Source organism: Camellia sinensis, chromosome 2 (assembly GCF_055761805.1).
Source record: "Camellia sinensis isolate YWXY chromosome 2, ASM5576180v1, whole genome shotgun sequence".
Taxonomy (NCBI): Eukaryota; Viridiplantae; Streptophyta; class Magnoliopsida; order Ericales; family Theaceae; genus Camellia; species Camellia sinensis.
Genome location: NC_138962.1, coordinates 161,070,048 through 161,086,775, shown reverse-complemented (window position 1 = coordinate 161,086,775; position 16,728 = coordinate 161,070,048). Strand labels below are relative to the sequence as shown.

The 16,728-nt window shown below is 38.2% G+C and overlaps 1 protein-coding gene across 1 annotated transcript; it reads right to left on the bottom strand.

The window, feature by feature from the left end:
• Positions 1 to 12,550: 12,550 nt before the first annotated feature.
• On the bottom strand, positions 12,551 to 14,885 carry LOC145819198 (uncharacterized). The gene is made up of 4 exons (XM_082913156.1): positions 14,658 to 14,885; positions 14,406 to 14,555; positions 13,886 to 14,185; positions 12,551 to 13,183 (listed from the first exon to the last, which is right to left on the bottom strand). The coding sequence occupies exons 1-4, from the start codon at positions 14,883 to 14,885 to the stop codon at positions 12,551 to 12,553; spliced, it is 1,311 nt and encodes a 436-aa protein (XP_082769282.1).
• Positions 14,886 to 16,728: the final 1,843 nt, after the last annotated feature.

The window sequence follows — 16,728 nt, the reverse complement described above, 5'->3', positions numbered from 1 at the left end:
TGGAGTAGCGAGTCCTGGAAGTCCTTGACTGAGTATCGCCTGTTCTGAGGCTCTTACGTTCTGCTGGTGAAGATGTGGTATGTCTGTCATGGTCTTCCGAGTGGCGAAGGGGCGTATTTCCTTTGCGCCTCTCTCCAATCGCCACCTACTTTCCTTTTATCTGGTGCTTCATAGTCTCCATGTCTGCCGCCATCCTCCAGAACTTGAGGATCAAGCCTCCGCCTTTGCCTTTCCGGACTTTGAGAGCGACGGGGGCTAATGCCTCGTCTCTTCCTTGTGTCCCTCTGGGAATTCCGCCGCTAGGGTTCTAAATCTGTCATGGGTGGGATGGAAGGTAAACCTTCGCGCCTCCCACCCCCCTCCGGGGTTTGCCCATCAACAGCAGATTGCGGCAAGTCTTCATTGTGCGTCATTGCTTTCAACTAGAGAGGAGAACTTGATCAAGAGATTTTGTTCTTTGTTTACTTCCCACAGACGGCGCAAATTGTACGAGCGCAAAATAATCTTCTCGTATAATCCTGTTGATCAAGTTTGCCCTCCTCCAAATAACGTTGCTTTGCCACCTAAAAACACAAATGTGAGCTAACCGGTGGGTGTGTGCCGGAAACCCCTCCGATGCCTAAGTCAGCAACTAGACAATAGACAATAAGCTCTGTGTATTCTAGAGTAAGAATTGAGATACTTGTACATAGGTCTGGCCATGAGCTTTATAGATTCTGCTTGGCACAATCCTAGTAGGATTTCAACTCTTTCTTAAAAGAGTCCTCCTAGGAATCATTTACCCTACTCACTATCAACCAAGTGAGTTGGTTTGCACAATCCTAGTAAAACTTTACTCTCCTTAGCAGAGCCCTCTTAGGAGTCTCGAGCTCAATGAAGAATGTCTATTATAATAACACTCTGCTTTCCACCAACCAAGTAAGATGGTTACCTCATTTGTTTAGGCTGCTGCGACATAACCGAGCTATATTACCTCAGTCATATACTCAAGTAATGACGTAGATAGCATTCGACCGAGCTATGCCAAACCCGGCCTCCTTTCTCACTAATACCTCGGCTAACCACCAAGCCCACTTATTCAGGTAGCTCGGTCCAAAGTACCTCTGCCAAGCTTTCATATAACATGGGACCGAGCTACTCGAAGCCCATACCTCGGCCGTTAGTCCGACCCATAACAGAGACTAAAGGATCATAGCTCGGCCAATATTTATTTATAAATTACTCTCTCAATTATTTATATTGTAAAATTTTCCGCACTTTGTGTATTATTTTACCTCCTTAAATGATAATAAACTATAAGGAAGTATCAGTTTACTTTCTTTAACCATAGTAGTATAAAATTAATGGGTTTACTTTCTCTCATGTGGAGATATTATAAGAGAACTTAAGGAGCTGTAAGGTTTACTAAAGATTCGTTTTGATTATCTGAATCGATTATTTTATAAAAATTTTAATATATATCATCAATAAAAATATTTAAGTCAATCTGATAATTGGAACTTTTTTATTTTATTACATTTGTTTTTAAAAAAAATGAGTGATTTATTTCAAAAATATATTTGTCTCCTACGTTGAGATCTCAACATAATAGAAGTCCAACCCATAATTAAAATTTTTTAACTATTAAAATGTCACACGTACACAATAATGTCATTAATGGAAATAATTAGATGATCAAATTGTGTTCTATTCCCTTCATCCACTTGTTTTCTATATAATTTTAGACAAAAATTAACTTTAACAGCAAATTAAAAAATAAATGAATAAATAAAAACCTTAGAACATAAAAGCCTAAAGAAAATACTCCATTTAAAGATGAAAGGATAAAATAATAAAATAAAGGGGTACTTACGTGTAGGTATTAATAAGTGGACTTATTATTTAATAGATTCTATGAAATAAATTTGTCATAAAAAAAAGTCACTAATTGTAAGTTTTAGTATATTTATAAAAATCATAACAAAAAAAGTCATTAATTGTCAATTTTTAGTAATGTATGTAAAAAATTGTTCCAAAAAAATTATTTTTAACAATAATTTTACCAAAATTTATTTTCAATAATACTTGATGAGAATTAAATCTAACTATTAGGACCTATTGATAATTTATCCTAAAACACCAAAAAGGACAAAACGTAATGAAAAAGGATATATAAATTCATTGTAGATCCACTTCCTAAATTTAATAATATATCAATAAAATAATTACTTGATAATTAAAAAACAAATAAAAGAGAGAATTCACTTAAATATTTTCATAATGTTAGAAACACATATTTTGAATTCATAAATGCATCCACAATAATATGACAAAGATAATAAATCTCATATAATTGAGTGTATAACTAATCAAAACTGATACTTATCAAATAATATTATTATGAATCAAATTATGATCATATTTGAAAATTTTAAAAAAAAAATTCTGGTAAGATACTAAAGTTGGTTAACCAACCTATGCCACATGGCTTGGAGAGAAGTGCCCGCCCCGCCATCAATATCCCACCATAGTTCTAAATACTGGCCGATATGCTACGTATCGAAAAAATAGTATATCGCGTCGGATACAAGTCCGTATACCACTGAGATTGAAAATCGTAGGAGTATTGGCCGAGTCCCGGTACGTATCGGTCTATAAACGTTACACAAGTCGTTACACAAGCCGCGACGGGCCGATACTTACTGGTTCGGACCGGTACAGAAAAGAAAAAGCTGAAAAATCTGTGAAATGATTGTTAAAATTTCACCACCGCGACACCTGATTCCTGATACGTACCGATCAATACTACCGAAACCAATACTCCGCGATTGATACCGTTATGTTACCCGATACCACGATTTAGAAAATATACTCCGACGATCAAGTTTCAATGTGCCAGGCCAACTTAGCTGCCACACGCTTACTTTTGGGTCCAGTCCACACGCATGCTCCCCTATATATACTTGCCACCACACCACCCCATTCCTCCAAACTCAATACTCCTTCAATCTTCCAGCTGTCTCAAACCCTCCTCTCCTCTCTAGTTTTTCTCTCTCTAGAAGAACCAGCTCTCTCTCTCTCTCTATATATATATATATACAATTTGCAATGGCGAACATGAGCTCATTCAAGGCTTTGGCAGTCTTCTTCGTCGTCGCTCTCTTCTCTGCTACTGCTTCGGCACAAGACTCCGGGATGGCTCCAGCATCAGCCCCTGGCATGGATGCCGGATCTGCATTCTCGTTGCCCATCTCTGCAGCCGTCGTGTGCTCGTCGCTGGCTTTGTCTTTGGTCGCGCTCATCAAGCATTAAATTTCCCGACTCTTTGATTTTGTTCATGGATACACATAAATACATACATTATACTTATACATACATATATATTTATATATGTACATAGACATGGTATATGCGAGTATTTGTTATGGACCGAGTGTGAGGGATTCTTTATGTATTTTGCATTATATATGTTTACAGAGAGAAATAAGAGAGTGATGAGTATATATTTTGTTCCTGGACTTGTCGTTGATTTATATATGGAAAATGTTAGAGGTCCCAAATTTTCTACCAAATAAATGATCAAATGTCTCACACGAGTGTGGGACCCACAAAATTGCAGACCCCACACCCATGTGAGACATTTGGTCATTTATTTGGTAAAAAATTTGATAAAAAATTTAATGTCCCTAACAATACCCTTTATATATTAGATTAGAATTTGCCTATATATATTATCGGTCCATTTGTAGAGTAGGGCTTAGCTCGATTATTTGCGGTTTTTTCTTGCATTTACAATTGCCACTTTAAAGACAAAATAAAACAACGAAAAAACAAAGTAGCAAAAATTCAGAGTTGTTATTTAGTATTTTGGGAGCATTACTCGACACTATTTATTAATTAATACTAGTTAAAAAAATTTTAAAAACGCAATAAGTACTAAATCTGTTTTTATTAATGAATATTAAGCTGAAATACCACGTGATATTGTCTAAAGAGCAAAAAATAATTTATCCACTACACAAGGCTTCAATTTACAGCATGTTTAATTGCTTAATTAATAGATTTTTTTTTCTAATTATGTTTAAATTATAAATTTGAGAAGAGATTTAAAAATGAAAATATAAATTAAAAAAAGGTTTATATTTAAGGAAAAAAATACCTTCGTAAAAATAATGAAATTGGTCAATTTTTCCGAAAAGTAAACTGTTCCGGGCTTGGAGACTTTATTAGAAACAAAAACTTATTTTGACAACCAAAATAAAAGATTTGATACTTGTCTCGCCATCTAATACAACAAAGGAAAATCAAACACATTTTTTTGAGATAGTCGGACTTTCTTAGATTTTGTTTGGGAAGTGGATTGATTTTTTTTTTACTATTTTAGTCTAAGACTAAAGTTCGTTTGGCAATGACTTTTAAAGATAGCTTTTTGCATTTTTTGAATTTTTTAGCCAACTTTTTTGATTGTTTGGTTTTTTTATTTGGTTTTTTTGACTTTTTGACTTTAGAATGACAAACTTTTTGTTGATTTTTTGACTTTTTGACTTTTTTTTTTTGTCCATATGTGATTATTTAGCCCAATGAGAAAACCAAACCGGGCCTAAAAAGTTTCGTTTAGGAATAACTTTTTGAAATTTTTTGACTTTTTATGAGAGAAAGAATGTAATGATTACAGGTTATATGTGATGTTTTGTCTTATTGTGCTAAAAAGCCTATTTTACCCTTTTGTGGCTAAAATAGCACCAAACCCAACTCAACCCAACCCTTCTTCCCAAACGAAGCCTTAGGAGAAGGATCCTTCCCGTCAATGTAGGGGATGTTCAGGTTTGTGGGGTCTATTACGATCCCATTTTAATAATTTGAACCGTTTATTTTGTTGGAAACATTTTGTATTTATTTGGAAAAAAAACATGGTTGATTTGATAATTGTAACTTATTTAATTTAATGTGTTTTTTACTAAAAAAAAAGGACTACAATTTTGTTTTTAAAAAATAAATCATACATTTTTTTATAACGAAAATAATAAATTGAACAAGCTGCAATAATCAAATCGACCTAATTTGTTTTTGTGAATGAAATACACAAAGTATCTGACAAAATAAACGATTCAAGTTATCAAAATGAGGCCTATAATGAGCCCTATCGACCAAAATAGCCTCATCAATCTAATTTTTTGTGTGGATGAAATACATGAAGTATCTGGCAAAATGAACGATAAGAATTATCGAAATGAGACCCTAATAAGCCCTACAGACCCAAACAACCCCTTACAATTTAGATTTTGGATTAGAGGGAATCTCCCTCATTTTGTTAAGAGATTAATTCTAGGTGTGACACACAACACAACAACTCTTCATTTACACCATACACTTATTTATGGAAAATTTTCATGGTTCATGAGTCTGGACATTCATGGTTTATAAAGGGCAAACTACACTAACATCCCTGAAATCTGGAGAAAATATATTAAGCCTACAAGTTTGGCGTAATTATCTTCAGCTTCCTTAAAGTTTTAATTATTATAACACTTAGTCTTTTTTTCATCACATATTCGTTGGTCGTATGAATGGAAAAATGATATTGTCATCTTTTTTATATTGAAATATACATTTTACAATATGTATCACTGTGTATCGTTGTGTTTTCATGCCATCTACATTAGTGAGTCTCTTTAATTTTATTAAAAATAAAGTATGTGTAATTATGTCAAAAATATAAAATTTAGTGTATTTTCTCCAAATCTTGAGGCTAGTATAATTTACCCTTAAAAAAAAAAGGTGAAAGTTTGACAAAAAGAACAAATCAACTATATTGCACGAAAAATAAAGTGGATTAGTAATATTATAAATTGAAATGATATATATTATATATTAGCTATATTTGAATATAAAGATTTAATTAGGAATTTTGTATTTCGAAATATGAGAAAATTAATAATAAATAAAAATATTCACATTAATATTAAAAAATGTAGAAGGATTTTTTAAAAATTATCATTCTAAGCCTCAAATTCTTTTTTTTTTTTTTTTTTTTTTGATCGGCAAACAAGAGACTTTATTGATGAAATAAACAAATACAAAGCACAGAGCAAATTACATCAATAAAGAAAAGGGGAGAGCTAAAGCATCACAATGAGCCAAGTCATCCCAACTAGGTTGGTACCACAAAGCTCATCCTATCATTTGCTAGCACCCTAGAGTTGGTGAGAGATTAACGAGAAGACAGACCAACTAACACAACAACAAAAAAACACATACCAACAAACCAATACAGACCAACTCAGACATTCAAGCAGACATTCAGCCATTCAGCCACCCAACACAAGCATTCAACCATTCATCTAAAGCAGACCTCATCTAGCACCTAAGCACAACACAACCAACACAACAACAAAAGCACAGATCAGCAGACCAAGCACAGGCAGAGACCATCCAGCAGACAGCAGCAAGCTCCACACTAGAGACCATCACAGCAGACAGCAGCAACTCCCCAAGCCTACAGCCAGAGCAAAGAAAGAAAAGCAGACAGCTACACACTATCTCAACCACCATTTCTAAGGCAAAATAAGACCGAGTCTTAAGTATGCTGTGCAAAATCAATGGTTAATATCATAACTCCAGCCACACATTAATCCAACTTGAGGCTAAGACCAATCTTGTCACAGAAGCAGAATTTAGCAGACGAACAGATCTCATCCTCAGAAGCAGAGTTAGCATAGAATTATCAGAAGTAGAGTTAGCACAGAATTATCAGAAGCAAAGTTAGCACAGAATTATCAGAATTAGCATAGATAGATAGGAAAGCAAAGAACCACTAATCTGAGGCAAGACAAAGACCCAGACCTCCTCATAAACCTCAGTAACCTGATGCTAATGCACTCTCTACCACCAAACCTGAGACAAATTTGACCCGTAACTTAACATATCAGACCAACAAGACAGGGCACCCCCTACAGCCAGCAAAACTTGCAACCAGCAGAATTTGATCCACAGCTTCCTATTTATCCACCACCCGACGGTAATAGCACAAAGTAGTAGCATACCAGACATCAGACTCAAAAATAGAAGAACATACCTGACATCAGACTCAACCACCTCCATTTCTATTGCAATGCCTCACTTGCTGCAGGTTAAATACCAAATCATTTATAGAGAACTCCACCTGAATTGGCGATGCTTTGAGCCACATAACTAATCTGACCTTCACTAGTTCACACAAATCTGCCAAATTTGGTTGAGAACCAGAAAATACACAAGCATTTCTATGCTGCCAAGTGGACCAGAGAGTAACCAGAGGGAGAACCATCCAGATTTTCTTCTCCAACCAGACCACTATTGCAACAGACCAGTCATAGGGCCTGGTACGACCCATTGCAAGCCCCACCATCTTACTATATTAGACTGTGTGGGTGATTTTCTGACCACACTGCCCGCTTAGTAACCAGCTGGAGAGCATTGGCAGAATAGATGGCACCTGACTGACCTGTAACAGAAATATAAGAATCCCGCGGTGGTTTCGACCACCCGGGGGCACTCCGACGATCAAGTCAGTATATCTCTCAAAGATAAATCAAGTACTAAACTCACAAGCTTGAGTATCAAAAGCATACCTTAGACCCATGGGGGTGCCTCTCTTTTATAGTCAATACAATCCCAGTCCCAATAGGAGCCTGGCCCTAATGGACTTAGGATTACTGCTAATCTGGAACTCCCAGTAGGATCAGGATAAACTCTCTAAGAGTTTTATCTTTACCCAAACTGAAGTCTTCTCTCAATCTAGGACTCTTGTCCATATCCAAGTTGAGTTCCCTCTTCATTCTAGGACTCTTGTCTCTTATCCGCTTATCTCGGATTCCGATATCTTCGGAGGCAACCTCGGCCTAGCCGAGATGACCTCGGCACAACGACCAAGACACGTGGCACCTCGGCTGACACGTCGGCGTCACCTTGCCACGTGTTGGTACTCAGAAAATATATCCCCACAACTGCCCCCTAGGTTCTATTACCTCGGCATTCTGAGGTGATGGAACCTACACTGTTCGTTCATCTGTGCCCCTCTGTCTGAGATCAAACTTGCCGACCTCAAAGTTTCCTGGACGTCGCTGTCCACTGGTGTCAAGAATCAAGTTTCATGCTTTCCAAGCTGCTTGAAATCGCACCTCCTAGCCGAGGTTCTGGTTTCATTAATTCGTAAACTCCAAGAGCTTTGCAACTGCTCCACTCACACTCTCTGGTGAGTTCCCGATTTTCAGTCATCTATTTGACTCCGGCGATTTTCATATCGGCGTTCATTTCACTTTGTAGGTTCATAAACTCTTTACTTACTATTAAGCTCAATCTTTCTTAACTCTTCTGATTTACTTTGAATCTGTTTATTTGCCATCTGTTGCCTTCTATTTTCATCTGTCTTCAAGTTTTGAATTGTTTGAATTCCTGGCACTTTTCTTGTCATATCCACTTTCTATTGCTAGCATTGTGTCTGGGTCATTACTTTCTTATTCTTCACATACTTACTTAGTGCCTGTGCACTTGGCTTTATTCTTGAACTTTGTCGTCTTCTTGACTATTTTTCTCTTTTCTCATTTAATCCTCTGGCTTATTCTCTTTCTAGCTCTTTTGCTTAAATCCGTCATTTGTTCCAAGCTTTCAAGCTTCTGCAACTATCTTCGTTTCTCTTCTCCAGTGAAGCTTTACGTCATTCTGTCATTGTCGTCAGACTTCGGCGATTCTCATTCCGTCTTCCCTCTTTCTGGTAAGCTACTGTTCCTCCTGGTTTTATTTCTTGTTGCTTTCCAAGAAACTCTGCTTCATTGTTAATCACCATTGCTTGTTTTACCCGTTATTTCCAAATCATCTTCTTGAATACACACTGTTCACACATCTGTTGATTTCTACCACTGTTCTTGGCTTGACACACTTGTGCAATCTTTTTGTCTTGATTTCTTGATAGCTTCATCACCATTCTTGATTACGAATTATATTCTTGTTTCTGTTTTTTGTGTCTTTTTCCAGATTCTTGCTTTCAATCTTTGCCTTCAAACTCCAAGGTGCCAATCGCCGAGAAGAGCTTTGATCAATTTCTTCAGGAGGTTGATGCTGAGTTCGTGGCTGAGAAAGCTGCTGAGAAGTTCTTTCCAACTGTCTTCTAGGGGTGAGACACAACCTGCCGCTGATGCCAAGTAGTTTGCTTCTTTCTTGAAATTGATTCCGAGGTTGTGGTAGGGAAGCTCCTCCAACTGACTGCCGAGGCTGAACCATTGTCGTCCGTCGAAGCAGATTAGTCCGACGTTCTTGCTTTCAGTCCCTAGTTCTTTAAGGTCTTCATTTTTGTACTTGCCAACCTTCTCAGCTCTTAACAAGCTAGTTGGTCATCTCGGATGATCATATCTCGGAAACATCTTTCAGTGTTTATCTCGCCTATACCAAACTTGTAAATTGCTACAAATTTCAACAAGTGGTAGACTTCATAATCTTCGGTTAACTCATCTTTGTAATTTGCTCAAAAATTTCAACAAGTGTAAACATTCCTTGCTCCTTAATTATCATTCATTCCTCCTGTACCTTCTTCCTGCCCCCTAATGTGAACATAAGTTGTACTTAGGATCACATTAGGGAAGTTGGCTTCGCGCCGTAGTCACAGACCTGATGTGTTCTGCTTTCGCCGATGTATCAAAACTTCTGGTATTTAATGCACCCCCTTTAGACCCTCTTTCTCTTGGCCTTTGCAAACTATCATCGCTGTTTCTTGAGACATTTATTCCTTTCACAATTCTGGTCACTTCTTCTGGCGTGTACCTAGTGGTTCTGTTCTAATCAAAACGACGTTTGACTCCGGCAAATCTTTTGCCGACATTTAACTTTGTGCACTTTTTAACTTGTAAATTCTCTCAGAATTTCAACAAGTGTAAAACATCATTTCGGTTTAACTTCGGTTAAGTATCATCTCAATTTAACTTCAGTTAAATATCACCTCAGTTTAACTTCGGTTAAACATCATCTCGGCTTAACTTCGGTTAAGCATGATCTCAGTTTTTGAAGTTTTTCCTTTTTTTGTCGCTTGTACTCTTGTACCTTTTTGTTCTTTAGATAATGTAAGCTCTGCATATGGCCGATGTGCCTCCTTGTTCTTCAATGTCTAATTCAACTTTCCTTCTCTGAATGAAGCGCTCTTCGTCACCCTCCTAGACGAGGATTTTCTTCAGTGTCTCTTTACTCTTTTTGGCTGGCTCCTTGCCGACATCATCTAGGACCTCCATGTCCTCGTCTTCAATCTCTGCCTTTCCTGGTTCCCAAATGTTGCAGGTAGTTTTCATTACTGCCATGGAGCAATTCTTTACCTGCAGTTGGTCTCCTCTGACTTCTTCAATCCTATGTTCTGTGGGGAACCGCAATAGTTGATGCAACGTTGAGGGAACTGCCCCCATTGCATGCAACCATCGCCTTCCCAAGATGATGTTATAAGGTGAAGGTGTGTCAATCACGACGAATTCTGTTTTGATCTTCTTCTAACTGCTCTTGCAAGATTCTATACTTAGAATATTGTGCATGCCTTTCATACTTTGCCTCCTTTGTGCAATCTTCTCGGGGTTACATACCTCGGGTATAATAGCTACAAAACTTTTACTTCGGCAAGATACTGACCTGCAAACTTTTCATAAATTCTAACAAGTGTGAAACATATACTACACAATGTTAACTTTGCAAACTTTTTCTCAAGTTTCAACAAGTGTTTAAACGGTGATCTCGGTCTAGCCTACTTGTAAATTGCTACAAATTTCAACAAGGATTAACATAACAAGTGTTAAACAATAATCTATTTGTAAATTGCTATGAATTTCAACAAGTGTTTAAACAATATACTTAGCTTTTACCTCAACCTGTAAATTGCTGCAAATTTCAACAGATGATCACATGTCGGCTTAACATTATCTTGTAAATTGCTACGAATTTCAACAAGTGTTAAGAATCTTCTCTGGTTTAACCAACCTGTAGATTGCTACAAGTGTGCAGACTATAACCTCGGCTTCACTTCGACTTGTAAATTGCTACAAATTTCAACAAGTGAAGAGAAACAGTAATCTCGGCTTAACTCCAACTTGTAAATTGTTACAAATTTCAACAAGTGAAGATAAGGAATCAGCTTAACTCCAACTTGTAAATTGCTACAAATTTCAACAAGTGAAGATAAGGAATCAGCTTAATTCCAACTTGTAAATTGCTACAAATTTCAACAAGTGAATTAAGGAATCAGCTTGACTCCAACTTGTAAATTGCTACAAATTTCAACAAGTGAAGACAAGGAATCAGCTTGACTCCAACTTGTAAATTGCTACAAATTTCAACAAGTGGAGACAAGGAATCAGCTTGACTCCAACTTGTAAATTGCTACAAATTTCAACAAGTGGAGACAAGGAATCATCTCGGCTTAATTTCAATTAAGCATCATCTCGGCTTAACTTCGGTTAAGCATCATCTCGGCTTAACTTCGGTTAAGCATTATCTCGGTTTAACTTCGGTTAAACATCATCTTCGGCTTAACTTCGGTTAAGCATTATCTCGGCTTAACTTCGGTTAAGCATCGTCTCGGCTTAACTTCGGTTAAGCATTATCTCGGTTTAACTTCGGTTAAACATCATCTCGGCTTAACTTCGGCTAAGCATCATATTGGTTTAACCAACTTGTAAATTGCTACAAATTTCAACAAGTGGTAACCGCATTCTTCTTCTCTTTGCCCCCAATGTGAACTTAAAATCCACTTGGGTTCTCATCATGTAGCTTCGACCTTGTCGCCGAGGTTGAATTCAATCCGAGGTTGTCGGCCTTGGTTTCTCTATTGATCTTACTTGGCTCCAACCTGAGTTTGATTTTCGGCCTCGCATCGGCGAGCCGTTTCTCTTTTCTTGTTCCGATGCCTTTGTTCCTGGCATGTCTTCCTCGGCCCTAGCATACTTCTCAATTCTGGCCAACTTTAGTCTGATCTTGTGTGTTTCCTTTTTATCTTCTGGGATTTGAGATCTGCTCATTGTGCTCTTCTCTTCTCGGACTCAGGTCCTGAGATCTTATCTTCTGGAATCTTGGATCTACTCACTCAGGTTGAGCTCTTCTTTTCTCGGACCTACTCATCTAGGCTGAGATCATGTCTTCTGGGATCTGGGATCCGGGATTTGCTCACTCAGGTTGAGCTCTTCTATACTTGAATGTTATCTTCTTGGGAGCGCTCATGCCCCCTGTCTTTGCATCCCTTCTAGAAGGGTCTTCGTTCCTCTACAGGTATCTATCCTTTCATACTTGGAGGTCGTCTTCGTTGCTTCGATCTGTTGTCTTTGGTGCGTCACCTTCCTGGCCGGCTTCTTTCACTCCGTGACTCTGGTCACGAGTGTCTGTGTTGCTATTGTCCCCTTCAACGTCGAGATCAATACGTCTTCCACTCCCAGCAGGAGCGTAGTCTCTAATCTAGTCATTCTGTTTGTCATTGGCCATCTATTCTTCTTTCTTTCCCACAGACGGCGCCAAGTGGACCAGAGAGTAACCAGAGGGAGAACCATCCAGATTTTCTTCTCCAACCAGACCACTATTGCAACAGACCAGTCATAGGGCCTGGTACGACCCATTGCAAGCCCCACCATCTTACTATATTAGACCATAACAACCAAACAAAAGGACAGAAAAGAAATAGATGATCCACTGTTTCAACCTCATCATGGCAGAAAACACAAGCAAGATTAGCACTCTCAATTAAGATTTCAATTCTATGGAGAAAGCTGGAAGTTTTAACCTTACCAAGCCAAGCCAACCACCCAAAAAATTGCACTCTAGAAGGCGCAAAATTGTTCCAAATTAAATCAGCCACTGGCACTACAGGCCCTATAAGTGATTCACACCATTTATATGTTGATGCAATAGTAAACAGTTCAGATGGGTCATCACTCCATTTTAGCTCATCAGATCTGTTAGGACATATTGGTGGTGCATTGTTAAGCAAATTGAATAATCTTCTAGCTTCCTCCTCCTCCCATACCAGCAAAGATCTTCTAAAGCTAAGATTCCATTCATCATCATCTGCCCTTTTCGCGAAGAACTCACTAACCACATCATTTTTGTCATTAGATAAAGAAAAAAGCCTTGGGAATTCATGCATTAAACGAACATTACCAACCCACTTGTCCCTCCAGAATTGAATTCTACTCCCATCCCCCAAAACAATCTGTGAGTTATTAACACAAAAATTATGTAGCTCTGGAACGGACATTACAGTATTGATTATACGAGACCGGATCTTAGATCCTCTGCCTATTAATTCTAGTAACCATCTTTCATCCCTTGCCACATACTTTGTACATATCACTACCTTCCAAAGAGTGTGATTCTCAGCTCCAAACCTTCACCACCATTTTAGCAAAAGACATTGATTCATCGTTATAATCCTTCGCAAGCCTAAACCACCTAATTTCTTACTCCTAGCAAGCACCTCCCACCGGACCATATGGACTTTTCGTCTGAGGTCTGATCTGCCCCAAAAGAAAGCTGATTGCATTCGCTCAATCTCCTTAGCCATTCCAGCAGGTATCCGAAACAATGATAGATAGTAGATAGACAGATTAGTCAACACAGATTTGATTAAAGTTAGTCTCCCAGCGAAAGAAAGTAACATTCTCTTCCATGAAGCCAGCTTCTATTTGAACTTGTCAAGAACAGGTTGCCAAGTACTTCTCCTACTTGGATTAGCCTCCAATGGAAGTCCCAAACAACTTAAAGGCAACTTTTGGTGCATGCAATTTAAAGTAGAGGCAAACTCATGCAACAGACCATCATCCACCCCAATACCACAAATGATACTCTTGTGATAATTAATTTTTAGACTTGATGAGATCTCAAAACATCTTAGAATTCTTTTGATATTACTCACCTCCATCCTATCCACTTCACAAAATAAAATCGTATCATCCGCAAATTGTAAATGTGTTATTCTTAATCCATTAGCACCCACCTCTACTCCTTTAACTAGGCCCAACTCCTTAGCCCTACTCAGCAGAATGTTGAGCCCCTCTTGCACAATGTTAAATAGAAATGGTGACAATGAGTCACCTTGACGAAGACCCCTTTGAGGACAAAACTCAGATGTTGGTGACCCATTTACCAAGACAGAGATCTTAGCAGTTGGTACACATGCTTTCATCCAGCTTACCCATCTAGTTCTAAAGCCAAACTTTAATAACATGTTAAATAAAACTCCCAATTAATAGAATCATAGGCCTTTTCAAAATCCAATTTAAGCACCAAGCCTTTTCTATTAGATCTCCTCCACCCATCAACTATCTCATTCAATATCAAAATACCATTTAATATATTCCTTCCCCCCCCAAAAAGGCTGACTGAACCTCACTAATAATCATAGGCATCACCTTCTTCATTTTATTAGCTAGCACCTTTGCTAAAATCTTATACAAAGAGCCAATCAAACTAATGGGCCTATATTCAGTTAAGCAAGAAGGGCTGTGATTTTTTGGGATTAAAGCTATAAAAGAGCTATTAATCCCACCAACAAGACGAGCATTCTGACGGAATTCCCTCATAAACTGTAGCACATCCACTCTCACAATTTTCTAACATTTCTTAAAGAATGACATGTTGAAACCATCAGGACCAGAGGCCTTATTACCATTACAGCACCTAATAACAGTCCTAATTTCCTCCTCTGTAAACTCTGCCTCCAACTGATCCACCGCTGGAGCTCCACCAATACTCTTGAAAGGGCCAGACAATTTGGGTCCAACTTTCCAAGATTCAGAGAATTGCCTCATGAAATGGGCCTTAACTGCTGCCTTTAGTTCCAAAGGCTCCTCAATCATAGAGCCATTCACAACAATTGAACTTAAAGAGTTTCTACTATTTCTACTGCAAGCCATAATGTGAAAGTATCTAGTGTTTTTATCCCTTTTAGATACCCAGTTCAATCGAGATTTTTGCAGCCAAATCCACTCCAACATTTTGCTTAACTTCCAAGCTTCTCCTCGCACTTCCTTTCTTCTATTCAATTATGCCCCAAGCGATGGTCTCTCCTTAGCTAGCAAGTCAAGGGCATGGGCTTCTTCTTCAACCCTCTTAAGCTTCGATTCAACCTTACCAAACACCACTCCATTCCATTGTTTTAGTGCTTGTTTCAGAGCTTTGAACTTCATAAGACACTTATACCCTGCCCACCCTTCCACTTCAAATTCTAACCAACTTTGCTGGACAAAAATTGGAAAGTGGGGTGTAATAGCCAGGCATTGAGAAACCCAAAAGGTTTAGGACCCCAGTCCCTATCATCCTCCATAAAAATGGTAGGGCAATGATCAAACAACATTATAAGAAGACCCCATCATTTGAAGGTAAAGTTTTGCACCCACTCATAAGTAAGTAAGAATCTATCAATTCTACTCTATCTCTCCCTTTCTTGCGAATTGCACCAAGTAAACTTTCTCCCTAGCATAAGCATGTCTATCAACTCAAGTTGTTCAATCATATTATTAAAATCCTTCATCCCTCGATCCCTTCTCGAACACCTAATTCTTTCAGAAATATTCCTAATTTCATTAAAGTCACCCCCCATACACCATGGCCCCATGAAACTGGATTTTAACCTGACCAAAGAATCCCAAAGTTCTTTTCTTTTAACCACATCATTAGGGCCACAAATATTAATTATAACACAATCAAAATTGAAAAAAAAAAATTGTACCTGAAAGTAGGATAAAGTTTTGATTACTGCAACAAGCCTTTAATTGGAATGCCTCTGGATTCCAAATGCATAACAGCCCACCAGATCTACCAATCGCATCTACTGCCATAAAATCAAACTTGTCCCCAGGCCACATAGTCCTAACCACTTCAGAACCAACTGCTGCCTTCTTGGTTTCTTGGAGTAGAGCAATATCTATTTTTCTTTCTACAAGACTTTTCTTTATTTTTCTCCTTTTTTCAGGTCTTCCAATTCCCCTTACATTCCATGGCTGTATCTTCATTAGCACGATAATTAACTCTTGAGCAGCTGAGATTAGTAAACTAGTCAACATCCCTTTCCTTTTGCTGAACTCTTTGCTTATCTTAGGATTCAAGATCTTCTAATTTGCTAAGCACCTCCTCTTCTTTTCCTTCACAGCCCAGACCAAGAGCCTTACCGATTTGAAGTGAAGCTTCCGCCTCCGACATCACTAGCCGTCGTTGACTGGTTTCATTTGCTATTGATAATGAAATTGTAGCTACAGTCGACCTGAAGACTGCTCCATTTCTCAAGTTCAATGAAGATTCCCCCAATTTCTTGATAACACCGATCTTCCCTTTCTTCTGTTTCTTTTGCACTTGTTTTCTTTTAACTGTTTTACCTTTCTCCATCAATAACTCATTCCTTGTTGGACGAAGGTTTGGTGATTGAATATGGCCTGTAAATTCAATATGAGGTTGAGAAGTGCTACACCCAATCTGAGATAGCCCAACATCTCTTTGTGTAGGCCCACTATGCTCACCAATTGGTTGGGCCCTGGCCCTGTTAAGGTCCACTTCTATTTGAATTCCATTCCTATTGCCTTCTGAGCCACTCAAACTTCTGATAAAACCAGGAGTGTAGACTATACCATCTACCACACGCTTGACAGCATCATCACCATACTCGGAACTTGTCCCCAACCCTGCAGAGTCATTCACGCATGTGCCACTTTCCTCTGACTTACCCTTCATCATTTCTGTCTTGGCCACAACAGATACATCCCT